The following is a 27,569-nucleotide window of genomic DNA, read 5'->3' as shown; positions in this document are numbered from 1 at the left end:
CCGCGACCTACAGTGGTCTATTGTGCTCTAGGGAAGGAGGAAAGTTACAATTATTTCTCAAACCTGCTCACCTAATTCAACCAATACTTACTGGGTATTTTCGATTTAATATTTATTTAAAAAAGAACACTTCACAGTGTTAGTATTATATTTTTTTGTATAAATATAGTCCATGAATAATGTAGAAGTGTCACTTGTAGAGATCCAAATACATTCTCATTCACCAGCTTTCAACATAGCCGCGTCTTCAGGGTGTGAGAGAGGGACCTCAGGGTGTGTGCCCTGCATGATACCCAGATGTACTCCAGCACCCACATTAACACACACAGGAATAGAATTGCTGACAGCACATGAATACTGAAGGGAAAACTATTGGTTTTATCTCGAATCACACCTGAAATAGAGAGATTTGGTTAAAAAATGTTTCCGAGGGAGGGTCAGTAAGTAGGTCACAATTTGAATTAAAACAGCTGTAATTACGTAATAAATGTTTATTAATATCTTTAGTTAGCAGCACAGTCCAGTTTAATGTGCGTCTAGGTAGCAGATGCGCATGCGCACTTTCAGAAGCTGGTTTCAGTAGTATCCATCTGTGATCTATTTACTGACTCCCTTCGTACAAACAAGACACGATGGGTAACTCATAATGGAATACATCTACATATATTGTAGATGTTATTTAATATGTGTATATGTTATTACAATATTTTGTAGATTAGCTAGTCGCAAGACTGAAAATTTTATTCTTACATCAAAGAATTTTAATTTTAGAATAATTTTCTCTCTCTAACCTACTTTCTGTCCATATACAGTATACATATCCTAGAACTTACACTGGGACAAATAATGTTAGCCGTAAACATGTCCTGCTGCATCGAACTGTTTATTACAGTACTGGGAAAACAGACTAGCATTTACGTAGTTTGCCCACTTTCCAGAGCTTCAATATTTTCATGCAGAATTGACAATACTTTTATTCTTTTAAGTTCAATAAAACTTATCTATTACGCTACTCATCAAAATAAAAGGAATTTACAAATTAGATATTTCAAAATTAACTGCAGAATTCCTTCTAGTATTACAACTAAAAGAGTTGTTTGATGGGTTACGAGTACAACTTAACAAAATATATTTTGTATGCAGTACAATAACAACGAGACTATTGTCTGAAGTCCAGCAACACTTATCAATTATACTACACTATGAAATACAGGACCTTAATAATGAAAGCAATGTAGTACAGTAGAATTTTCCAAACATGTTTCTTTAAGCAGTACGATAGAACTCACCAACTACATTTGTGTGTGAAGTCCTACAATAGGACTTATCAACTAGACTACTGTAAGACGTACATGATAACTTACCAACTGCTGGTCCAAGACATAATGTAATTACACCATTGATGACCATGAAAAGGCTGTACGCTGCCGCGAAACGATCCAGAGGGCATTGCTCGGCGATAATGAGAGACTGATTAACAACGAGAGCGCCTTTCAGAAAGCCCACTACACCAGACATGGTGGCAATTGTCAGGAATCCATGCACACTAGCGAAAACTGGCGACAAACAGAATTACGCATCGGTACAAGGCCATGATTAATCACCATGCCATGAATATGTATACGGGAGTAGGAGTAAGACTCCACGCATTTGGTACTACACAAATAGCTGGAGGTGAGGCCGCGCCATGGCTCAAGCGGTTAGTTGCTGGCTTCCCACCGCGGCGGCCCGGGTTCGATCCCGGGGTCTGGTCAAGTGGGATTTTTGGTGGACAAAGTGGCGCTGGGGCAGGTTTTCTCCGAGTACTTCGGTTTTCCCTACCAAACTTCATTCCACCAATTGCTCCACAATCACCCTCACCTATCATCTGCGGCTGGTACAATAGGCCAGAAGTGGCCGCAGTACAAGGGACTCAGTCCCACCCCACTAGCATTAAAAAAATAGTTGGAGGTGAGCGATCAGATTCACTCCCCCACAGCATAATTCTAAAGGACACAATCCTGGTGCGTATCAGATAGGAGATATTCATAGGCTGCATTGAAGGAATCTCAGATGATAATTTGTACATAATTAAAAAATTAATATATATATGTTTTTATAATTTAAAACGCTAAACATATCCCATATTACTCCAACGCCAAGTTCTTTGAATATGCATTGTAAACTATTGCCAGAAACGTACAGAAAAATAAATAAATTCTAAACATTTTAAACTAATGTAGCAACTTCACGGATCTGGAGTTGATTGGCTGCACACTTAGTTTAAATACTGTGATACGAATGCAAAAAAAAAAAAAACAAACAAACAAACTCCGTGATCTGTAGCCCGCAACTGAAATATACCGACCGAGCGACCGCTTCTTGTCGGTGAAGTTAGTGCCAACTTTAACCGATAGGGGATGTCGCGTGGTCAGCGCAACGAATACCCACGGCCGTTAATCTATGTTTTCTAGACCGGAGCAGCTATTTCCTTGAAAAGGCTCCTCAGTCATCCTCACGAGGCTGAGTGCACCCCGTTCCAGATTCACTACTTCTCAGAAAATCTGGTGGCACCTGGAATCGAACTCGGGACCTCTGGATCTGTAGGTTGCAACTGTGACTACTAGACCACAGATACGAATGCAAACAGATCGAAATTTGCTAAAAATCTATGAACATTTTGTCCCTATAATTTTACTTACTTGACCTCACGACTGCAGACAAGAAGCATCCTAGAAGATAGGCCACACGAGGACCGACTCCAAGTCTGTCCGTCACTATGGGTAAGATGAGCCTGGCTACTGCGTCGGCGCCGGCGGTTATGGACAGACAAAGTGCCACTTCTTTATCTGAGAAAGCCGGCCAGGGCTTCTGTGCCAGATGGAATGGAAAGACGGTGAAGAAAATGGTGTCACTCGCAAAGGACACTGAAAGTCCCAGAACAATATTTACGTAAATTGGGTCCTTAAGGAGCGCCAAATCAAGAGATTGGCTCAGCGAATTTGCTAAACGGAGACAGCACGAGGATTTGCGAGGCCCGATTACTGAAGGAGGCGGGTCTGAAGATGTGGAAGGCTTGCTGAATGTTGCGTAATCTCCTTCCTCTGCTTCGTCAGGAACCTGCCGAAGTAATGTCCAGGTGTGCTCATTCTTTGGCTGCATGAATCGGTCGGACACCTGAAAGAGGAAAGTAAATCCACATATTCACTTATAACATTATTCATTGTAGCATGTAGACCCTATGATAAGTAATGACTATAAAAAACGCCGCGGAATAGGCAAATATACAGCAATTTGTTGCTGAGTAACGGTTTCGCAAACAAACATGTTCCCACGGCAACGATTAAGCTACAAAAATGAGGAGAGGTGTTTTATACACCGTCCGTGCAGAGGGGTTATAAGCGGGACAAGTCTACGATTTAGTCAGTTGTGAGATATTCGCTAGTCGGTAAGGACGTAAGCAGAGGCACTGTTAAGATCCGTTACCAGGAAATGGGTAGTGAAAACAAACTCAGAGACTTGGTATATGTTGTAGCGAGATGACGAGTAGATGAATTAGCGACAGCTTATTATTACTTGTAGTTACCATCTGTAAGTGGTCATTAAATCCAATTACCAATCGAAACTCCATCTACAGCCACTGATACACGTGGAAATATGTAACAGAAAGTGGCATATCCTCGAAAACCAGGCGGTTTACTCACGCAATGGAGCAATTGTATGAAGAAATGCCATACTCAAGTGTATCATCTGCAGAGGGAATCTTTCACTCTACTCTGGTTTGTACCTGCAGATAAAACAAGCGTCCTGGCAGCTTCAGGTGACCAGCGAATTATAGTAGTACAAGGCTGACTGTTAGGCTTCAGATTGTTTCATCATAGAACACACTCAGCTTTTAAGTTAATTTAATTTTTGTTCCTTTCTTGCTTCTCATATATTCATTAGGAGTATAATGAAGATGAATTTCATGTAAGTTGTTTAGAACATACATGTGAATATTTGTATGTACAAAGAGCTATGCCGGCGGTAGTTTAACTACCAGTAGGGTCACCCATGCCGGAAAGGTCAAAGGGTAGAGTACAGAATAAGGGAGATACCCTGGTTCTCCAGGTTGGGGGTTGGGCATGAGACTAACAACCTCATCCTGTAAAAATAATTTTGTTCAGAAACCTAACAAACAGCCTCGAGTCATTATGCTTGGGTCCATTCCTATGGTAGCATGCATTGTGTGCGGAGACTGGTTGTAGAGGAGGCCAAGGCTAGCCCAGGGCTGTAGCGAGGGTTGTAGGTAGGTAGGTATTTATTCTGTGTTGTGACGTCGTGTAGATTGGAGAAAGCCTGACGTTTCAGAGGAGAATACATTGCCTCCATGTTCAGGGAAGAAGAATAAACGAAGCAAGAAACCAAAGAGGAATCCTGCTTACCGCCTGCTTCTTGCTGGTTTCCTGCTTGTTTTATCCTTCGACGTTGAAAATGGGGGTAATGTGTTCCTCGGAAGTGTCTGGAGTTTTTAGTCTGCACGATCTTAGGTTCTGAAGATCGTATCTTCACGGTCACAGCTGTCAGAACTTAGAATCTGAAAAACAATATTCACTTTCGTTCATTCCATACATATAGAAATAAATTTCGCCTTAAATACTGAAATTTGGTTTATATTCATAATTTTGTTGCATTTATTTACTCGAATCGATTTTGAGTAAATCGCCAATTTTCTTAGATTACCATAAGAATCCGTCTCTTCCGGCTTCCGACAGCTGATTGGATATTTTCATATTTTACGGGAGGACAAGTATTTTCACTTTTTGGATGCACTAACTTCGAGAACTGAAAAGGGTTTCTTTGAATTTTTGTACAGCAAATATTTCAAATCTCTCCCGATGTGGCAATCTAAAGGATATAAATATGAACATCTTCCGTAATCTTTCAGTTGGTTTCACAAATTCAACTGCAGTTCCATTCGACACTTTCAAAGAACTGGTAATTAGATTGTTACCATGCCTGTTTCTAAAAACCAAAATGATTAAGTATTTTTCTGTATAACGAAACAACCAAATGGAATAGAATTTTTGATAAAAATTCTCGGGTATATTCTAAAAAACGTACACGAATTTCCTTCGAATATAAAGAGTCGTTCTTTCTTTTTACAAATCTTACTGCATCATATCAAGAGATGTAAAGTAGCGGCAGAATGGATGCATTACATGACAGAGACCTTCTTAATTTGTACCCTCCATTCAGTGTTATTATTGTGATTAATTAAGCAATGGCTGAAATGGGCTGGAAATGGGGCGGACGAAATGGGTGAATGGACCGGTCAGTCCCTTCCTATTTTACTTTCTGCCTTCGGTACAAATATTCTCCGAAGCCCTTTGTTCTCTCTTCTAAAACCTGTAAATTCTGACCTTGTGCAAAGCCTTCAGGATGTGATCACCAATAGCTTTCCTCGGTGAATTGTCCACAATGGTATTGTCAAACATAAGTACATTACTCCCGTAGTTGGCCAAGGAAATCGACGGCCGTTTTATTGTGGTCCAACCGTCACGATTGTCTTGCGACTTGCGGAACTGCGTGAGATCTTGCCTTCCTGTTTCTCCAGTTTCTTCCTGGACTGGAAGCAGGAGTTGGTGGGACCGTCCATCAGGCATCGAAGATATAATGATGCTGCCCCTTCGTGAGATAACAACATGGTCCTCACAGTCTGTGTCGTCAGACATCAGCTGAATGCCACCGTAAACCAAACCAAACACAGCAGCCAATTAGCAAACTTATCTATTAAAAATTCTTCTGCTTAGTAGAGCAAAATAAAAAGAAAACTCATTCCTTAAAAAGTGATAAAAGTAAAAAGCGTTATGTTTTGAATGAAACTCATATAAGCTGCAAACAATATGCCTCAGTATGTGAAGAAAACAGGAAAGATTTATTCAGTTTGGCTGATTCGTTACGTAGAAAAATAGGTCCGTATCTCGGTTCTTAAAAACATACATTATTATATTTATTTATATCTTTGGAAGTGCCGGATGACGCGATAGTTCAATTTGTCGAATCCACAGGATGGCTACCAAAATTCTTCACATTCAGCTCCATTACATTGCCATGCCTGGAACACAAAATCAAGGAAGCGAAACACAGAAGTTAAAGTTCGTGGCCTCTCGTAACACAAGGCAGTAACAAATCGGGCATCAATTGGCGGGGGGGGGGAGAATTAATTTAGACAGTAATCGAAGAAAATGAGGGGCCCATTCTACAAAGATTCCAATAAAAAATGTAACTGAACTAATAAATAAAATAATAAATTTTAACACTCAAAGTGGAAAGTATTTTTATACGTAAAGATTAAACCGGACTGAAGGCCGCGCCATAGCTCAAGCGGTTAGTCGCTGGCTTCCCACCGCGGCGGCCCGGGTTCGATCCCGGGTCTGGGCAAGTGGGATTTGTGGTGGACAAATGGCACTTGGGCAGGTTTTCTCCGAGTACTTCGGTTTCTCTTGCCAATCTTCATTGCACCAAATTCTCCATCATCATAATCACCCGGGTCAGGCTACAATTGGCCAATTAGTGGCCGCCTTGCCGAGTGGACCCAGTTGGACTCCACCACCCACCTAGCGAATTAAAAAAAAAAACGAACTAAAAATAGCGTCTTTGTATACCGACCGAGCGACCGCCGCTTGTTGACGGATAGAGGGTGTCACGTTGAGAACAACGGATCCCCACGACCGTTAATCTCGGGTTTTCTACACCGTAGCCGCTATTTCCTTGAAATAGCTCCTCAGTTATCCTCACAAGGCTGAGTGGATCCCGTTCCAGACCCACTTCATACATGGGTATATTCTGGTCAACATGTATGAGTTTCATTCAAATCCGTAAGGCCGCTTGCTTTTTATAATATTTTGAACATCAGGTTTCGCGCCACACAGTATGCTTCACATCATGCTTCTGTTTAATGTGATTATATGTAAATGATATAAGAAAAAAATGGAGGTTCTTCAAAACGACAATGCAGGATTTTGTATACACCGGTTCTTCTACTTAAAAACGTTCATTTAAGGTACTGCCACGCGTCACCATGCCTCTCTAGGTCTAACTTGACCACATCCTTACTCAACTGACTTCAAGACTGAAGTTGGAGGCAGCATGATACTGCTTACAAGACTACATGGAGTCACAATCCATAAGAACTGTATAATAAAAGTTAGTTGTTTAACTTATTTTCAATTTTGAGATGTATTCCCAAGGCTGCAACTATAGAGGAGGAGGCTGCTTTTTGAATGTGCCGCCACGTAGTCTGGTAAAGTATATTTATCTTCAGAGACATTATTTCCATCTTCAGGTAAAGAATCAAGCGAGCAAGGAAGACAGCGGTGAGATAGTGACCGAGCAGAAAGCAAGTGCGGTAGCAGCATTATGCTTGCTTTTCTTGCTGCGACCCCTAAGATGGAGATATACGTCCCTGCAGAACATCGGTAACCGTCTGTTACACGACACTGTATCACATCACACATGACAGTATTCTTCCTTTTCATATGATTCGTCACATTCTACAGAGATGGTCACAGTGGCCACGCGGTGTCATCTCATGCCCGCTTAAACACCGGGATTGTGGGTTCGAATCCCACTCGGTTCATTGACGTCTTTCCGCGTTCCTTCTGTGTTTGTGTTGTCCTGTATAGGTAACGGTCTTGCGACAGGGCTGATGACCCATCTAAAGAGTCCTATCAACTGTTTATAAGATACATACTTCCAGAATAATTCTGATGGGAAAGATGCCAGAGGGATTAGCACGAAAAGTAGAATAATATGTAATATTCTATAAACAATACTTACTTTATTGTTCTCAGCACAACACTATTTGCAGCAGATATAGTCGCTGTCTAGAGCAAGATATTTCGGCACGTACATGCCATCTTCGGGCCATCATTCTAGTTACAATTAGTTTATCTTGTAATTAGTCAAATGATGATAATAGGCATACTGGGAGTCCGAATTCTGTTCATCGTTAATGTGGGGTCCTGCTTATGGAACCGTGTAGATCCAGGTTTTATTGGCCATGTTTCGGGGATCTTCCTGTCAAATTGACTACCCAATTTGTCTCTTTCCACTACGTATGGTAGTGCAATAAATAGTATAAATTCCTCCAGTCGATCCAGGGAGCGACAGCCAATGAACGTTGGGGAGAAAGCATGCATCTCTATGTTAGCTGAATTATACTTGCAACTCACCGTATCTTCCGCAGTCTTGTTTGCTAAACTGTTACCGTGGGAACAAACCATAGTTAAGTCGTCTTCCTCGTCGGGTATGACGTCCATGAACAGTGTAGTGGCGCCAATCATTGATATTGGTCTCGAACCCAGAGGTACGTCTTCCATATCTATCAAGAGACAAATTAGAATTAAAGGATACGAAGTGTCGATATGGTCGGCAGGAAAATATAGTGTAGCGTTTGTGCACGCCAGTGGAATCACGAATTTCACACTGACTGCCGTAGCGGACACAGGTGTTTCTGCACAACATTTGCTTATCTGACTGGCATTCACTGGCGTTTCCTTCAAACCCTTTAAGTCGTGCCATGGTGATCACCACTGTGCCACTTCTTATGCTTCAGTATATTTTCTACTCGCCATTTTCGTGCGTCCGCTGGTTGCCTGCGGACATTCATGGCGTGTGTTCGCAATGGCTTGTGAGAACCGTAACACTCGTCAGCGTCTGTGACAGGTCCCAATAGTGTAAAGGTATACGCAAGGTCGGGCAAATAAATTTCTAAACTTATTTCTTTAATTTATTTTAAGAGATGCATATATTAGCAACCTAGATTTTTTCAAAATGATCTCCTTTCAATTCTTTACGATGTTCCCAGTACCAAGGACTTGAAAACAGTTTTTAAGTTCCTCAACACGAATGACTGTTAACTTTTTCCACAGGTTAAATATATTCGGTTTTCAGCATTTCAGCATTTCATTCGTCTGCCAGATGACATATATACATACGCACTGAATATTGCCGAACTATTTAAATAGGCAAAACGGCATTCATTCTATTTAAATCAATTGGACTATGTTTAGGAAGAAAATTTCGCCTCTATCTTCAGAATCGAAGAATAGGCCGAGCAAGTAACCAGCATGAAAACAAGTGAAAAGCAGAGGCTCTTCACAACCACCGCTGTGACAGCCTAAAATCCTATCTGCCTAACACTATTTGGAGAAAATCACATTATCCGTAGAATGTTTTCTTATTACGAAAGGCGCCTCATAAAGCAAATTTTAAAGAAACTTGCGTATGGGCTCAGTTATTTCACATCAATGCCTTCTACAAAATTGCGGTCTTAAATAGCTTAACTTTTATTGAAGAGCCTATGTTTATAAACAATTTATGTGTGTTGTCAAATAAAATAGAAATAAGGTTTAATATGGCACAAAGTTCATACTAAATTGTGATTATTTCTTCGATAGTTTAGATACCGCTTTCGTCCTCCTTTACTATCGTCTTATGAAGCCTTAAGAGGACCGTGTGCCACTCCACCGGCTGGTAAAGCAGAGCTCCCACGAAGGAGTTGAAGGAAATGCCCGCCAAGAGCAGCATCGTGCCCCTGAAACCGTAGCTATGCAACATAGCCTCCACCAGGTACGGTACGACGATAAAGCCGAGGCCAATCCCAGCTTGGCAGAACCCCATTGCCAATCCACGTCTTGAGACGAAGTACGAGTTGATGGCCAGGTACGAGGAGGGCGCCACCAGACCCATTCCAATACCTGGGAAGTAAGTCAGAGATCCAGTGACTTTGTGCAGAACTTCAGAACTCTAGCATATTGTCTCAGAGCGGACACCCTTTAAGTAAATATTCTTGCGGAAGGAATAAATAATAAATTTTAGGTTTTATATAAGATTATGACATGTATGAAGTGGAAGTACAATTGCAATTTGGTGTCTGTCTCCTCTTTCTTTTAATATCTGAATCTTACAAACAGATAGCAACTCAATTTGGCATTTGGAGTTGTCAAAGAAAGTTATAGGTTAATTTAATGTTACATTTAATATTGATTTAAAGTTTTATGCATAAAATTAATTTAATTAATATTTAGAAGTCAAGTTTCTTTCTCAGAGTAAACACACTGCATCTCCATTAAAAAGACCAAACAATTAATGCTGTATCATATAAATGGCACAGGCCTAAATACACTCTCTGCCAAAATATAGAGTCTTTTTAACGCTGAAGAAGCTGGCATATAATCACCGTGCTTCAAAAGAATAAATGGTGCTCCTTTCTTTTTTCCTTGGCACTACAGCCCCAATGGGCCTAGGCCTACCTCTATTAAATTCTCGTTCATTTCGGTGTCTCTAGATCTTACACATTCGGTAGGACTCCTTGGGCGGGTGATCAGCTCGTCGCAAGGCCTCTACCTGTACACAAACACAGAAAAACGCACACACACAAACTAAACATCCATACACTGAGTGGGATTCGAACCCACGATTCCGGTTTCGAAGCGAGCGAAGACAGTACATGCCTTAGACCGCTCGGCTACCGTGACCGGCAAATGATGCTCCTACTTTATATAAATTCCAAATAAAACATTCTTTTCTTTCTGGCGCTACAGCCCCAATTTGGGCCTTGGTCTATCTCCATGAAACTACCCCTTTCACTTCAGTCAACAAGAACTTAGGCATTCGGTAGGAATCCTTAAGTGGGTGATCATCTCGTCGCAAGGCCTCTACCTGTACAGAGACACAGACACTAAATATCTATGCCCTGAGTGGGATTCGAACCTACGATCACAGGTTCAGAGCTAGCGAAGACAATGCATGCATTAGACCCCTCGGCTACCGTGAAGGGCTAAATAGAACTTTACTGATTTATTTTAAAATATATCATTTTACGAAGTATTGGTACAGGTGATTCGACTTAAAATTAGTTAGACCTATTGTTATAAGGGAGGACGTGCAACACGAAGTGGTAGCTGGTCGATGCAGTGATGTCGTCCCATATAAACCAATTTAGGTCTCTTACAGTCTGTCCAATGATTTACGTGGGGATCGCCGGTAGCTGTGTGTTTCACCGGAGTGCCAGGAAATTGCAGGTGACGAACAGGATGTGCAGTGAAGCGAAGCCCAATCGAAGTGAGAAAATATTCAAAGTCCAGTCTGGTAGAAGACAGGATAGATTTTTATTAAGCGAACCAACGTACAGTCGAACAGACCAGTTATTAACAAAAGCTGCTGACCTTGAGGAGAGGGTTTATATTCAAACTAAGCTAGACGTTGGCTCAAAGGAATGTGCTTTATACTCCCAGCCCTTTGACTTGGTCATAATCCCAAAAATTAATAGCCTTTACCTTCCTCTCAATTAGTGAGTACTGCTCACTAACGTTTTGTTTATACGGTGTTAGTGTGAGGACCAGAATGAAACAAATTCAAAGCCTTATTTACACTTTTAAACTGTCGAAAGGTTGTCAATTTTATAGCTGCGTGTGGCTTTACTCTGTAACCATACCCAGTACTAATAAAGTATTCTGTGGCATGTTTAAGAGTTCATGGTTAATGCACTGCAGTGACAGCGAGCAATAATATCAGAGTGCTCGCTGGTGTATGTATTTTGACAGCCTGAAATAATAGAGGGCTTGGTTCCTATTAAAATTAATGTTCTAGTGAAATGGTTTTCAATGCTATAAAAGTTTAATTACGTAATGCGGGGGAAAATATTTTCTGATCCCTGCAGTTTGGTGGCTGCAGTGTGCTTCACTCTGCAACACAGCATGCTTACCTGCAATAATAACAAGGCCAATGAGACTTGCAAAATAACACATAACGCTTATGTAAAATACGTTAACTGCTGCGAGATTGTACAGCTTTTAACTCTTCAGTTACGGCGTATTTGCACAGACTGCTCCCCTTCCTTCAACTTGCAGGAACTATTTTTTTTCATAGACAGGTTCCGTAGCATTCTCAGGGTAGATACTCCGAACACGAGAAAGGGAAAGAAAGCCATAACGTATTTGTGTTGGGAAACCTCATAGGAATAGACATAAGGTAAGAATCCATATCCTTAGGCCCTCTGTAAAAGAGGATATGCCTTATGATTGGCTATATGAGAGCCGAGAGCGACTGGCTACGGGCCGAATAACCAAGAGGTCGGATTTCGAGTCTCGGTAGTGTCAAGAATTTTCTATTCTCCTTGAGGTCCAGACCGGCCCTGGGGTCCACCCAAACTCCTATCCAATGGGTAACGCGGGATTTTTCCTCGGTGGTAAAGCGGCCGATGCGTGAAGCTGACCACTCACCTCTACCTAGTACCAAGGTCAAGAAAATATGGCTCTATACACCCACTCCCACATACGCCTTCATGGCGTAGTGCTTAATCAGTAAAGCAGAGGGACAATTTTACCTCGCCTTTAACTTATATGACAGTTATACAGGAATATGAATCACTGGTAGAAGTGAAGACGAAACTCAGAAATGACAGAAACAAATGACTGCGGAAGGTACCTACGTTTCAGTCCGTGTTACAGACTTAACCTTTGTGAAGAAAAGTTATATAGCGTGCATATTTAGTGAAATAAAGATTTTAAAGTGTTCATCAAATGTTACAGTATTAATAGATCATTGTAAGCCTTGGATGCCTCTGGAAAAAGGAAATTTTCAAAGATTCCCGTAGAGTTTCAATGGACATTTCACTGGCAATAGTAAGATGGTAAAGCTATCCCTGTAACAGGCCGTCGAGGCTCCAACATTTTCAAGACAATCGGCTCACAGATAGCGGTAAGGTTGTCAGTCTCACGCGCCGGCAGCTCTTTACCCCTCACGAAGATTCCTGGTACTCATTTCTGTTAGAGGCTGAGTCGAACCAGTGCCACAGTGCGGCTGGAAGGATTAGATAAATTGAAAAATCCAATGACCTTTTCGAGGTAGCGTAGTTGGTTGAGACACTATGTTTCAAGCCGGTAGGTAGCGAGTTCGATTTCCAATGAAGTAATTGAATTTTATCAAATTACATAATCTTTCCAGCCGCACTAGGGCCCTGGAGTCGATTCAGCCTGTAACAGAAAGGATTTCCAGGAAGATTCCTGGGGGTAAAGGGTGGTCGACGCGTAAGGCTGACAGACTTACCGCCATCTGTGAGCTGTTTGTCTAGAAGATCTGGGAGCCTCGACCTCTCACACCCCTATGAGCCTTCGGTGGCTGTTACTGGGACAAGTTTATAGTTAGATGGATTTTCAAAGAATAAATTGTGTGAATATGGCTGAGCAAGCGCAGAATAGGCTTCAGTTGCAGATTTATATGGTGACATTTTCGAGTATTTATGTTGCATTAGGGAAAAGTCTTGGTAAGCTAAATACTTATCAACCGTCCAAGGAAATTCATATGCAATTGAAATAAGTTTTTTATGAACTAATGAGTTGTTTTTGACATACTTTATCGATGTAGTAGACGTAAAAATTATAGGATATCGAACTCACCAGCGATTATGCTGTAAGTGACGACAATATGTACCATGCTCTGGGCAAAGACCGTCAGCAACATACCCAGCGCGAAGAGGAATGCACCCAACATGGCCACCACACGGTAAGACATGGTCCTCAACAGACGGTTCGTCACCAGCCCTGCAAATGTAATTCATGAGATGGGCGTACAGTGATCACATACGTCCCTTTTTCAAACATTCCTCATCGATGTATTTTCTATAGAAATGTGTTCAACAAACAGAAGTACCTCTTCTTCGCTCGGGAACATTTCTCTTTCACGTCAATATCGGAATACAGAGTGGATACAACTTTAGGAACAAGTAAGAGTCAGACTGTGAAACTGGAGAATAAGCCAGGCATGTAATTAAAAACAAGGCTGGGAATGATAATTCGAATCGTATCGAGAATCACCAATTCTTCAATTAGCTTCAACACTTAAGCGTCTGTTTAACAACATTCCTATCCGAAGGTGTTTGTAAGGTTACTCAACAAATTCAATTACCTCTATCGTTGTCTATATTCAGCCCACTGCAGGAAAGAAATAACCGACAAAGACCGAGGAGAAAATTATATTTTTATATATGCCTATATTGAGTTCCTGGCTACAGATCTAGAGGTCCCGGGTTCGATTCTCGGTCCTACCAGATTTTCTGAGAAGTAGTGGGTCTGGAACGGGGTGCACTCAGCCTCATGAGGATAATTGAGGAGCGATTTCAAGGAAATAGCGGCTCAGGTCTAGAAAACCGAAATTAACTGCCGCGGGGATTCCTTGCGCTGACCTCGCGACACTCTCCATCTGTTAAAGTTAGCACTAACTTCGCCAACAAGCGGCGGTAGCTCTGTCGGTATAATTCGCTTGCGGACTACAGGCCAAGGAGTTGGTTTTCTTTGTATATATGCCTGTATTGATATAGAAGATATGTTCTATGACTGACTGTGTGTGTGTGTTTGTTATGCAGCATTGCTGTCACACATTTATCAGCGCAGTAGTTGCATCTCTGAAGTTACTCGTAAACAGGTTAACTCCATCCTTCTGACAGAGACGAGGGATGGAAACGAGTACGGAAGTGTTAAACGAAAATAAAGGAGTGAAGGAGAAAGACATGAAAGATTGGTTTCATCGGTGAATTTCAACGGGCCCTTTCCACCGGCGTGTTTCATTATGTACTGCACCTTCAGACTGAAGTACGTTTTAGTCTTCGAAACTCCTATACATGCCATTTGATTTTGTCTGGCACCGTCACTTAATCAGTCCAGGATTTCGTTTCCAAAATTAAAATGCAAATATTAAATGGATCTTAGAGAGATAAGATTGGATGGTATAGATTGGATTGATCTGGCTCAGGATAGGGACACGTGGAGGGCTCTTGTGAACACGGTAATGAACCTTCGGGTTCCATAAAATGCTGGAAAATTCTTGAGTAGCTGCAGAATTGGCGGCTCCTCCAGAAGGGCTCAGCTCCATGAGTAAGTAAGTAAGTAAGTAAGTAAGTAAGTAAGTAAGTAATATTAAGATACCGTGACGTGTCATTTTTCCCATAAGTTGTTTGTCTATGAAACCCCGTCTCTTGCACTGTTGGAAAAAAAAAGCATAGGCTTGGGATTTCTGTGAGCATAATGTTCAGCAGAATATTTTCGCCTACCAAGAAGGATGAAAGAGGAGGCTGGAGAAAAAGAAATTTTATGCCTAATACTCGTATTACTCACCAAATATTATGATCCTGATATGATCAGGAAATTTTGTAGAGAGAGGATACGTAGTACGTATTGAACAAATGAGAAATGTATGCACAATTTTTGAGACACCTAGAAATAAATGAGAAGATAATATTAAAACGATCTTAGGGACGTATGGCGGAAGAAAATGACTGGATTCACATATTTCAGGATAGGGACCAGTGACAGGCAAATATTAACACAGTACTGAAACTTCTGGCTGCAAAAAGAGCTGGTAATTTCATAACCCGGTCAGTGACTATGAGATTCAAGGACCCCTTATTCCATGGAGTCTTTTAATTAGTTAGTTAAAATATCTGCATAACGTTAATTAAAATTTTCGAAATTAACTCATCATAAACATCAAAATAATTTTGTAAGCGTATAATATATGGAGGCACAATGATGTCCAACAGTTTCAAATTTCAACCTGTGGCTTCTCACAGAAAATTAAAATTGTTTAACCTCTGCAGGAGGCTCAACTCACACAGCCATCAAATGTGTCACCGGATAATGAAAGAAATTGTTTATATTCAATAGTTTACGTGGTAGAGTCATTAAGTTCGTGGAATGTGGTTTTATTGCATCATATTACAAGGTATTCACATACACTTACACAGATCCACATCGGCCCTCAAAATAGTTGCCGTTGGCCGCTATGCAAGTCTGCCAACGTTGATATAGCTGCCGAAAACATTGCTGAAACATATTGGCAGTAAAATCCCATACGATCCTTTGCGGCCATTCCACGAACTTATTGACTGTGGTAGTAAGTTGATTCCTGAAATCCAACGTGACCAAATACCCTGCGTAATTCATATTGAAATACTACATTTTTTACATTCTGTGACACTGTATGAAGCCCACCGTTCTGGAGAAACCGTCAGCCACGCAATATAGCGCTTGGGGAAATTTTTTAGTTTATGGTAGGAGACGAACAGGAACCATGGGAAACTTCTGAAGTATGTTATTGCATGTGTACAGAGCTCTCTCGGCTGTCACTTTCTATCCTTATACGTTACTGAATAATGCTTCGAGGCCGAAGTTTAAGGCCATCTCCCAAGAATAACATTCAAAAATATTTAATCGTAAAAACTGTCTCCATTATATAATACACTACACGCCAAATATAAAGAAGAATAGCACCAGTGTTCATAGAGTAGACGCCATACAATGAAACAAAAGACTGTCGCTCTTTTGTGAACTACTGCATGGCTTATGTTCACGCGACACGTCAGCGTTCGACTGTTCATTATGTTATACTGACAGTGATAAAACTCATTCTAAACGTCTTTATGTATGTATGTATATGCAGTTTGGACTGTGGAAGGCTGAAGAATTATTCACCTGTGAAGTTGACAGACGCAGTCAGGGCCGTCATGATGATAGTAGCGCCTGTTGTCTGCTCACCCAACTGCTCCAGAATTCCGCTGAAGAGTGGGACGAAGGAGAGGTAGTGACCAGAAGTGGAAATCTGACCACAAGACAAGATATTAAGTTAATATACAAGAAAACAATTATTAATAAAACTACTTTACAATAGAATTCTCCTGCTTCATTTCTTATCGTCCTAATGTTGCAATAAATTCTTGACGAATATGCTACAAATTTTAAAACTTATGAAATAATTTCCATCCTCCTGTTCATTTCTCTCGTTTTGGTCAGAATTGCCCATTTCCGTCTAGTACTATGTTCTTCGAAGTGTGGGTCTTAATTAATTAAGCACAGGCTCAACTTGATCTTAATTTGGTCAAAAATATTCATGTGATCATAATTTTTCACAAAAATCCTCACTCTATATGGACCCTTGTCATAGGAACCAAGCCCTCTGTTATTTCAGGCTGTCAAAATACATAAGCCAGCTAGGACTCTAATATTATTGCTCGCTATCACTGCAGTGCATTAACCATGAACTCTTAAACATGACACCGAATACTTCTTAGTACTGGGTATGGTTACAGAGTAAAGCCACACGCAGCTATAAAATTGACAACCTTTCGACAGTTTAAAAGTGTAAATAAAGCTTTGGAATTGTTTCATTCTGGTCCTCACACTAACACTGTGTAAACAAAGTGTTAGTGAGCAGTACTCACTAATTGAGAGGAAGGTAAAGGCTATTAATTTTACGGATCATGACCAGGTTAAAGGACTGGGAGTACAAAGCACATTCCTTTGAGCCAACGTCTAGCTTAGTTTGAATATAAACCCTCTCCTCAAGGTCAGCAGCTTTTGTTAATAACTGGTCTGTTCGACTGTACGTTGGTTCGCTTAATAAAAATCTATCCTGTCTTCTACCAGACTGGACTTTGAATATTTTCTCACTTCGATTGGGCTTCGCTACACTGTACATCCTGTTCGTCACCTGCAATTTCCTGGCACTCCGGTGAAACACACAGCTACCGGCGATCCCCACGTAAATCATTGGACAGACTGTAAGAGACCTAAATTGGTTTATATGGGACGACATCACTGCATCGACCAGCTACCACTTCGTGTTGCACGTCCTCCCTTATAACAATAGGTCTAACTAAGTTTAAGTCGAATCACCTGTACCAATACTTCGTAAAATGATATATTTTAAAATAAATCAGTAAAGTTCTATTTAGCCCTTCACGGTAGCCGAGGGGTCTAATGCATGCACTGTCTTCGCTCGCTCTGAACCTGTGATCGTAGGTTCGAATCCCACTCAGGGCATGAATATTTAGTGTCTGTGTTTCTGTACAGGTAGAGGCCTTGCGACGAGCTGATTACCCACCTAAGGATTCCTACCGAATGCCTAAGTTCTTGTAGACTGAAATGAAACGGATAGTTTCATGGAGATAGACCAAGGCCCAAATTGGGGCTGTAGCGCCAGAAAGAAAAGAATGTTTTATTTGGAATTTATATAAAGTAGGAGCACCTTTTGCCGGTCACGGTAGCCGAGCGGTCTAAGGCATGTACTATCTTCGCTCGCTTGGAAACCGGAATCGTGGTTTCGAATCCCACTCAGTGCATGGATGTTTAGTTTGTGTGTGTGCGTTTTTCTGTGTTTGTGTACAGGTAGAGGCCTTGCGACGAGCTGATCACCCGCCCAAGGAGTCCTACCGAATGTGTAAGATCTAGAGAAACCGAAGTGAATGGAGAATTTCATAGAGGTAGGCCTAGGCCCACTGGGGCTGTAGTGCCAAGGAAAAAAAAAATTAATCCCCTCAGGTTATCAGCCTTGACTATTTGTTAAAAATTACCGACGTTTCAGGAACCATCTTTTTTGCCCTGATATTGGGGACAGAGATGGTCCCTCAAACTTCGGTAATTTTTAACCAGTTAACACGGCTGGCATACCTTAAATTTCTTCGTAAGTACAGTAAGCATCGTTTGCCAAATTTGATTCTGACGGTTATGTGTTACAGTATACATGACCCTTATTTTGGGCTTTGTCCATTGCCTTGGCTTACACAAGGCAACATTTCTGAAATTGGCTCTATTTCCGCCATCATGCACAGGAAGCAAGATTGCACCCATTACACAGAGTTAGTCTCGGTCACTGAAGGCCAAAGTTCTGACATTCTGCTCTGACTTTTGGTGAAGAATTGTGAACTTCGCGGCTCGTGGATTTCATGTGTGTTGCTGCAGCTTAGCGGCTTTCCATTTTGAGGAAATTTCGTTCGAAAAGGGATAAGGAATTATATATAGACCAGAGGCAGCTCTTTCGGTATAACGAGGGGCTACAGGATGGAGACTGGGGTTCGATTCCTGGCAGAAGCCAGGTATATTTTTTTTTTTTAGCGGCGTTCAGGCCGGCTCTGGGGCCCAACCAGTCTCCTGTAAAATGGGTATAGGAGAATTTGTGCCAGGAGGTAAAGTGACCGAAGCGTAAAGCTGACTAGTCTCCTTCACCTAGCTTCAAGCTCAAGAATGTTGGAGGTATAACTCCACTCCCCCATGCGTCTTCTTAGAGTGGTACTTAATTGAGTATAATAACAACTTCGTCTTTTTCTTTAAGGAATTATATATATATATATATTCGGATACATGGAATGTAAAAAGGTGTGTTCCTAATAATATGTATAGCCTGTAATACGAAAATGCCTAGACCGAGGACTAGGTATCAAGCTCAATCGAAATAACTTGAGCGAGATAACAAATTGAGAAATAGGGGCCTCAAGATTTGGACCCTCCTGCAGCTCACTACAAGAACTTAAAGTTTTGCATTTGTGTTTGTGCTGCACGGCTTGTCTAGGCCTATAGAAACTCAGGGCATGATATGTGCAAATAAATATTTAAATAAGATTTAGCAGTTTAAAAATTTGTTTGATGATGATACACTTACAAACATGAGAGCCATTCCAAAGGCAACCATCCACCCCCAGCCTCCTTCCGGGGGTCGTAGTGATTCTTGAATCTGGGTCTGCCCATGTTTGTGGCGACCATTGACACCATTGAGCCCTCCCATGTAACTCACGCTGACACAAGACGCCCGGGTTTTACTGTGGATGTGCACATTATACGTGGAAGCAAGGGTAGCGCTGAACACCTGACCGTGGAGGCACTGTAGCCACTAAGAACTGCAGGATTGGTTTAACATTACTGAAAATCATTTAAACAAACATACATATAAACATTGATATCTCAAACCAATTACACAAATGGCCATACAGGTCATTAGAGAGGAACAGAGTTCTTCGTCCACTGCATAACAATAATTGCCAAAACACACTGCAAGGTCATAAATCTGTGGAAATGCACTGATTGGCTGCAAGAGTGGCGACGTAACGCTCTAAGTCATTGCCTGAGAACGACGTACCTACGAGAAAGGTTAGGATAGGCTCTAACTGGAATACAAAACTGGGATACCTCAGTCGGATTGATGACTATGTTACGGGCTGGATGACAGGAAAGTCGCGGTTCGATCCCTGAGAGAGGCAGGCGAGTTTTCTCTTCTTCACAGCGTTCAGCCCGGCCTTTGGGATCACCCAGTCTCCTATCCGATTGGTACTGCGGGGTTAGTCCTGGGGAAAAAACAGACAGATCCTGAAGTCAACCACTCCATTTGGGCTAAGCTGAAGAATGCGTGAAGATATATCTCTGTTCCGCCATACACCTCAGTTATACGATGCTTCAGTGAGCACAGGGAAAGTTTTGTCTTGCTAGAGTTGCATGAGCCGGAACCTCCTCTCGTTGTTCTGAGGCAGAGGGTACACGGGTTAGCAGCAGACTTCGGAGGGTAAATTCAGAAGACACTGAGAGAGACAACCCTACTCTATGTTCCTCGAGCGGGTCGCCTGTCGTCTATTGCACTCTGTCCGAAACCTAAGGATTTTGTCTCGTTTACGTAGTTCACAATTTCAGTCTCTTTATCCGTGGTCAAATTAAACACCATTCCCATCCTCAAAACGGGCACTTCCGTTTATTTTTATAGGCTTTGCACTCTGTCCTTCTATAGTTTAAACTTCGTCGAACTGCAGCTTTCATGCTACTTTCAAAACAGTTTTCCCTTTCTTGTCGTACTACAGTAATCTCCATAACATATTATTAAGGACCATTGAACAGTACATTGTAACTCATTTCTTACTTACAGCTCAAAGAATGGCACAATAATATGTTTTCAGTTGTTATTTTGCAGCATTCGAAAGAAGTGTCCAACCTAAAAAGCTAAGAATCTTGTTCAACACCCAATGTGCCAAGCCATTACTGCACGTTCTTAGGAATGCAAAATGAATATGTGTCCAGAAAAAATATTGTATTCAGTTCAATCAAACACGAAAAGTAAACGAAACCATATTATGTAGTCCAGATGGTCTCGAACGCAAATAAGAAACATAACTATGGACTGCAACTGTTCTACGGTACATTTCGAAACCCGTTGGGACCCATGACAATATTTTTATTCGTTCCTGGAATATTTCTGTGTTTTGAAGAAGACATTGAAATCGAGACCTCATTTCTTTTTACATGTTTAAGAGGAAGGGACCTCTAAAGCAGGAAGACCTAAGTATAACTTTCTAATTTCAGTGTCTAAATCCACAACAAAATAATTTTCTAGGTGTTGCAGAATTCGCCGCGCTGCAACATTACCTGTGTTTCCCTTACACTTGCTGTTTCCATCTGTTTTCACGCATCCGTGTGGCGTCGGGGTTTCGTCACTCCTTCCCATCCGGTCCGAACACACACGCTGAAGACATGTATTGCTGCTTATGAGATGGGAGTGGTCTCTTGCAAATACATATTACATTGAAACCAGGGGAAACAGTAAACGGGAGAACAATTCTGAGGTGCGTTAGTCAATATTTCCTCCGTTACGTAACGTATGCCACTTACTGTCTGTAGACGTCCTGGCTGAATGTAAGCTAAGCTGTGTTAGAAACTGTAGGAAAGCGTCTGACATCCTACCTACGTTGACCGAATTCAGGTTGAAGTCAATGTGTTATTTTTTTTCCCCTTGGCACTACAGTCCCAGTGGGCCTAGGCCTAACTCCATGAACTTCTCCGTTCACTTCGGTTTTTCTAGTTCTTAGACATACGGTAGGACTCCTTGGGCGGGTGATCAGCTCGTCGCAAGGCTTCTACCAGTACACAAACACAGAAAAACGCACACAAACATCCATGCCCTGAGTGAGATTCGAACCCACGATCCCGGCTTCCAAGCGAGCGAAGACAGTGCACGCCTTAGACCGCTCGGCTTCCGTGACCGGCGTCAACGTGTTATAGTACGTAATAATTCACGAAATTTGATTTCTCTTTTCAGAAACCCGATTTTGTCGATGATAGACTTTCTACAGTGGCATAAAGGTAAAAAATGGTAAAGTTGTACCTGCGTTTTACTAATTAAGTACTATGCCATGAAGGCGTATAGGGGAGTGGATGTATAGATCCATATTTTCTCGACCTTGGCACTAGTTGGAGGTGAGTGGTCAGCTTCACGCCCTTGCCGCTTTACCCTCGGGGAAAGAATCTCCGGTACCCATTGGATAAGAGTTTGGGTAGACCCTAGAGCCAGTCTGGACGACTTGGAGGAGAGAAAATTCTTACCCCCACCGGGACTCGAACTCCGACCGTTGCGTCGCCGAGCCCTAGCCAGTCGCTATGCCGACTGAGCTACGTATATTCCGGCCCCTTCTACACTGGCATAGTAAACGTTCCGAAATGCATAATTCTTTCTCATCTCCTTCCGAGCAGTCAGCGTACACCGTCTTGCTGTCCGACCTTCAGAATTAACCGCACGATAAGTATTAGCATACACCGCTGTTTTCTCTGTTCAAGGTTCGTTGAGAGACGCTATCAACAGCTCAGTCCACACAGAATCTAATGGTAGACCGATTAGTGGGTAATGAATGGAAGAACTGAATTTGTGGAAGGGCGAAGTTATGGCCTAACTTGAGATACTATGGCGGCATGTCTGGAGGGACTTAGAAAACTGAATAGGAGGCTGGGCGGGCCCCAGGGCCAGGCTGCAAGCTATGGAAAATAGAAACATCTTGCCCCTGCCGGGAATGGAGCGGCTGCAGCCTAGTCTGTTATATGAGAGAGAAAGAATCAATAAAATCTCTGTTATTAAGAATACCGTAATAACGTCACGGTGTGATTACTATTTTCACGGGTGGCATTTTACGAGGCTCTAGCACAGAACTACTCTATGACCGAAGAACAGCAATTTTGGTTTTGTTTTCTCTACATTGTTACATAGATCTAAAATGATGGATGACCAGTCCTTCACGTAAATTTTGCGAGCGGTATTTATGAATGTAAAGTGATGACCTTAAATGTCTGCTGTCATCAAGGTCGGCAACCCGCGCAAGACATGTCGTCACACATTTGCAGAGGGAACTGCTCCAAGAGATAGGTCATTCGTCTCCGGAGGAGAAGACGCAAGAGCAGGAGGAGAGCCGTTCAGCCTGAACAGAAATCCCAGATCCCTCTACCCCATGATTGGGTCTAAGTAGTAAGAACGTTTTCTTCTCATAAAATAAGTTAAAGCTGTCGCTGTAACAGGCCGTGGTGGTCCATAGGGTTGTGAGACCTTGAGGCTCCCACATTATCTAGATAATCGGCTCACAGATGGCGGTAATGTTGTCAGCCTTACGCGACGGCCGCCCTTTACCCCCCAGGAAGATTCCTGGTACTCATTTCTGTTAGAGGCTGAGTAGACCCATAAGACCATAGTGCGGCTGGAAGGATTAGGTCAATTGGAAAAAAAAATACCGCATCGGGACTCGAACCCGCAACCTTCCGGTTTGTAGCATAGTGCCCCGTTTTCTTCTCATTCTTTAGCAAAAGGAAAGATAAAACGTACGATATATTTATCCTTATTTTAGGTTTCTTTAATGACCATTTCAATAGCCCAGTTTACATGCCCTAATTTTTATTCTAAATTGGTATCCAGCGGGTGACTGCAGTTCAAACATCTACCTCCTCCCTGAATTTGTGTGTGTGTGGTGGGGGGGAGGAAGGAAAAAAGAGTAAAATATACTATACATTGCTTCCTGCTTACCTATTCCTCAGCTCTGCGGTCCTCTTACGAACCTTGGTACTTTTTACTACAGATGATCATTGTTCTTTGTCATTTGCCTTTTGCCTCTTCAATTTAAGATCCCGTACACCATTCTGTACAATTTCCAGTCATATAATTCTTTGCCCTTATAAAATATCCGGACCGCCTCTGTGGTCTAGTGGTCAGAGTTCCTGGCTACAGATGCAGAGGTCCCGGGTTCGATTCTCGGAGCTACCAGATTTTCTCAGAAATAATGGGTCTATAACGGGGTCCACTCAGCCTCGTGATGGTAACTGAGGAGCTAATTGAATGGAAAAGTAGAAGTTCCGGTCAGATAACCGAAAATAACGGCCGTGGGGATTCGTTTCGCTGACCACAAGACACCCTCTATCCGCTAAAGTTTGCACTAATTTCGTCGACAAGCGGCGATCTCTCGGTCGGTATAGTTCGCTTGCCGACTAAAGCCACAGAGTTTATAAAATTGTTTATAAAATATCCTTCGTATTTTCCTTAAATTTCCAACTGACATATACCGTTAGGCACCTTAGGACAAACTCTTTTTCGGGTTGAGGTCCAATCCCCTAACCTGGAAACGAGGGGCTGACTTTCGCCGGACGATTACCCTTCGAGTTGTCTAACAAGCGTGAGCCTACCGGATGCTTACGGCCTTCTGGTATAGTTCTCAGGGCGATTGGAACATGCAGGCCTTCCAACCACTCTCAGGAGTTGTCCAGCAGAATCAAATATTAAAGCCAAAAATTATTGTGTTTAAATATATTATTTTCCTGCCCTGAATATTCTTGCACAATCCATAAAATTAGTTTTAAACGTCTTGAACTTAAGTTTGTAAACGATTTTCTGGAGGATCTGACCCATTTTAAAAAACAGCTGCTCCACTTGGAAAAATCCTAACAACGTCCATGTTTATTTGGGTGGATGTGGTTAGAACATCCTTAATAGTACGAGGGAGAGTCAGTGAGTAGTTCACAAATGAATGTAAAACGTAAAATATGTGATATTCTGACCTAAGAAAACATTTCTCTCTCGACATATCCTCCACCAACATTGATATACTTATCCAATCACTTTACCAGTGAGTCGAAACCCGCAGCACAGAAGTCTATTGACTCTTGTCTCGGCCACTCCCGCATCTCCGTTTCAAGCTCTTCGTCATCAGAGAAAATTTGTCACCAAGATGACAAGTTCTCTGCCCAGTTGTGAACGGCTTTATGCGACAAACACTTCACACCGTAAACAGAGAATATTTCTTTGTGAATATCCTTTGTATTGAATCATTTTGCCCACAAAATATACACCACAAAACGCTGTTGTTCGGTAATACATTCCTCAAGTAGTGTCGCCATTTTTACTACTGAAACCAGCCTCTAAACAAGGGCAAGCATGTTTGCTGCTACCTAGTGATATATGTAGAAAACCTATTACGTCCATTAGAGTTGTTGTACTTCTATTTGTGTCCCATTTACTGACTCTTCTTCGTACACAACAGTCTGGATTTAAAAAGGACTTATCCACTTTTAAAACGATATGAGAAATCATATCAGAGTTATAGAAACAAATTTCTAAAATATACATAGTGAGATGTTTTCCGAGCCCGAAATCTTGCGGAAGAAAGAGTTGGACACTTTTGCCAAGTGGAGCCGATCCATAGAGCAAAATTTGCCTTCACGGCTGCTCTCCATAAAGAAATCACTGACCTAGTCAAATGAATATATGTTATGAAATGGGAGTACGTACCACTGCCGCGAATGGAACTAAGTGAATCACTTGTACTGTGCCCTTGTCTGTCAGCCTACACCTTTAGCTTATCAGCATTCAGAGACATATGCAAACATTCTGTCTGATAATATCTGTATACATACGACGGGGCGACAATAAATAAATGTGTACAGAGAGAGACGGAGAGGATAGGATTAATTTAACTGGCGCTGAAGAACTTGAGGGCCTCAGCGCCTCCGCTGAGGTGAAGAGTGCCTTCTCAGATATTCACATTATAATCCCTCGGTTTTTATCGGAATAAATATTGCAGTAGTGGAGTTATGTGAACAGTGTCTGTGTAAATTCGATAGTTTAATCTCCCATAAGTAGGATATTAACTATTATTGCTACGAATATGTAAAAACAATGGAGTATTCTATGCAAATGCGATCGTAAGATCAGTTGAGTTTCCCCGCTTGAAAACTATGAACTCCACTGTTAGATTCCACCCTCAGGTTTCTTTCATATAGCTCTTACACCCCAATTCCAACTTCAGTGAAGCTTGTAGCAAGTGACGGACCGAGAAAGTCCTCACTTCTTACCGAATATTGAGGTGAGGTAAACGATTTATCCTACATTGGAGCATGCCACATCGACTTCAACATTGCGCGGAACTTACGAGTATAAAGTAAAATATGCCTCGTATATTGCGAGTGCTGTACGACAGGATAACACGTAACAGAAAGAGCATACACATTTAGTAACTTACTGTAGCAGTAAAACAAATTGCGTTGTACATTGACGGCTAATTTAACGCGAGATTAACTACATTTACGTCAGTAGGGTACGGCTTAGGTCTGGGGAGATGGGGGGGAGAGTGGGGGAAGGATGATAGATGATTTTTTACATAAACCCTGTATCGTGCCATAGGATTACATAAACAATACGGAAAATGTCATAATTGCACCACCTTTTTTTTGCAGCATCAGAAGAATGCAAACCACAAGGTCAGTCCGTGGCAAAAGGAGCCTCATGTTAGTGACGCTGGATTTTCTGATTGAAAAGGAGTGGATGAGCTATAAATCCAAATGCCAGAAGGCTAGGAAAACGGAATTGTAACAACGATAGATGTTTGTTTCACAGGTCGTGAATGAGAAATAAATAATAAAAAAGAAGGGGTCAGTAGTTTGAAGAGTGGAGGCATAGAACTATATGACATAGTCTTCTTCAATTCTGGCTTCTTTCAAGTGATTATAACTGTGAGACACCATTCAAAGATCTACCGAATAACCAGAGTACACTGTAATTTACATAAAGCAGTGTATTAATATCTTTTAACATTCGTTAACAATACATTTAATTCCTTTTGTAATTTCGTCCAAGTTTAACTATGCTACAAGCGGGAAGGTCGCGGGTTCGAATCCCGATGAAGTGGATTTTTCAATTGACCTAATCCTTCCAGCCGCACTGTGGCCCTAGGGGTCTACTCATCCTTTAACAGAAATGAGTACCAGGAATCTTCCTGGGGGTATAGGACAGCCGGCGCATAAGGCTGAAAACCTTACCGCCATCTGTGAGCCGATTGTCTGTAGATAATGTGGTAGCCTCGACGTCTCACAACCCTAGGGGCCTTCACGGCCCGTTACAGGGATAGCTTTACCTCTTTTTAAACACGTTTAACTCTTTCAAATACTTTAAATTCTCTTGCTTGAAACATAATTTTGTAAATTTCTTAACTAATTTTCCCTTGTAAATGATAAACTAGCAACTATTGTCCAGTACGATTAATTAGTACATCGAGAACATGTTGAACTTCGGCCTAAAACATCAAGAGCCAAAATGAGAACATTTCCTTCTGAAAAATGTCTGAGTATTCCGTTAAAATTTTCAACANGTATGTATAAGAAATTTGGCCACGGGAGACAAAATTGTGCAGAGGAGCTTCTGATTCATACGAGGGAGAGCAAGTAAATAGGCCACAGATGAGTATAAAATGCAAAATATTTAATATTCAAATCTGAAAAAAAAACAGTATATTTCTCGACATAACCTCCACCAACGCTTTACCAGAGTGTCGAAACCCACAGCATAAAAGTCTTTTGATTGTTGTCTCATCCACTTACGCACCTCCGTTTCAACGTCTTCGTCGTCACCGAAACCTTCGTTCTTAGCAGATCAAACAGATGAGAGTCACTAGGGGCCAAGTGCGGGACGTTAGGTGCATGTTCGAGACGTTCCCA

General features: G+C 41.7%; 1 protein-coding gene across 3 annotated transcripts; it reads right to left on the bottom strand.

Annotated features, from left to right (window-relative positions):
- Positions 1-87: 87 nt before the first annotated feature.
- Positions 88-27,569, bottom strand: LOC111871122 (monocarboxylate transporter 9). Of its 3 annotated transcripts, XM_033754338.1 has the most exons (11): positions 27,457-27,569; positions 19,980-20,134; positions 19,456-19,712; positions 16,494-16,620; positions 13,425-13,568; positions 9,432-9,722; positions 8,196-8,344; positions 5,382-5,696; positions 2,682-3,156; positions 1,365-1,556; positions 88-394 (listed from the first exon to the last, which is right to left on the bottom strand). In XM_033754338.1, exons 3-11 carry the CDS (start codon positions 19,576-19,578, stop codon positions 231-233), a joined length of 1,980 nt encoding a protein of 659 aa, XP_033610229.1. In that variant the 5' UTR covers positions 19,579-19,712; positions 19,980-20,134; positions 27,457-27,569; the 3' UTR covers positions 88-230. The 3 variants fall into 3 exon arrangements, with proteins under 3 accessions (XP_033610229.1, XP_033610235.1, XP_033610233.1); XM_033754344.1 differs by lacking the exon at positions 5,382-5,696; XM_033754342.1 differs by lacking the exon at positions 19,980-20,134.

This window comes from Cryptotermes secundus, unplaced genomic scaffold (assembly GCF_002891405.2).
Source record: "Cryptotermes secundus unplaced genomic scaffold, Csec_1.0 scaffold152, whole genome shotgun sequence".
Taxonomy (NCBI): domain Eukaryota; kingdom Metazoa; phylum Arthropoda; class Insecta; order Blattodea; family Kalotermitidae; genus Cryptotermes; species Cryptotermes secundus.
This window is presented reverse-complemented; position numbering and strand designations above follow the sequence as displayed.

Coding starts and splice junctions, on each gene's coding strand:
- LOC111871122 (XM_033754338.1), bottom strand. CDS start 19,578: ATGGGAGGGCTCAATGGTGTCAATGGTCGCCACAAACATGGGCAGACC. Junction 5,697..8,195: donor ACAAGACTGCGGAAGATACG/GTGAGTTGCAAG, acceptor GGTGGCATTCAG/CTGATGTCTGACGACACAGA. Junction 395..1,364: donor ATGTCTTGGACCAGCAGTTG/GTAAGTTATCAT, acceptor TCTCTATTTCAG/GTGTGATTCGAGATAAAACC.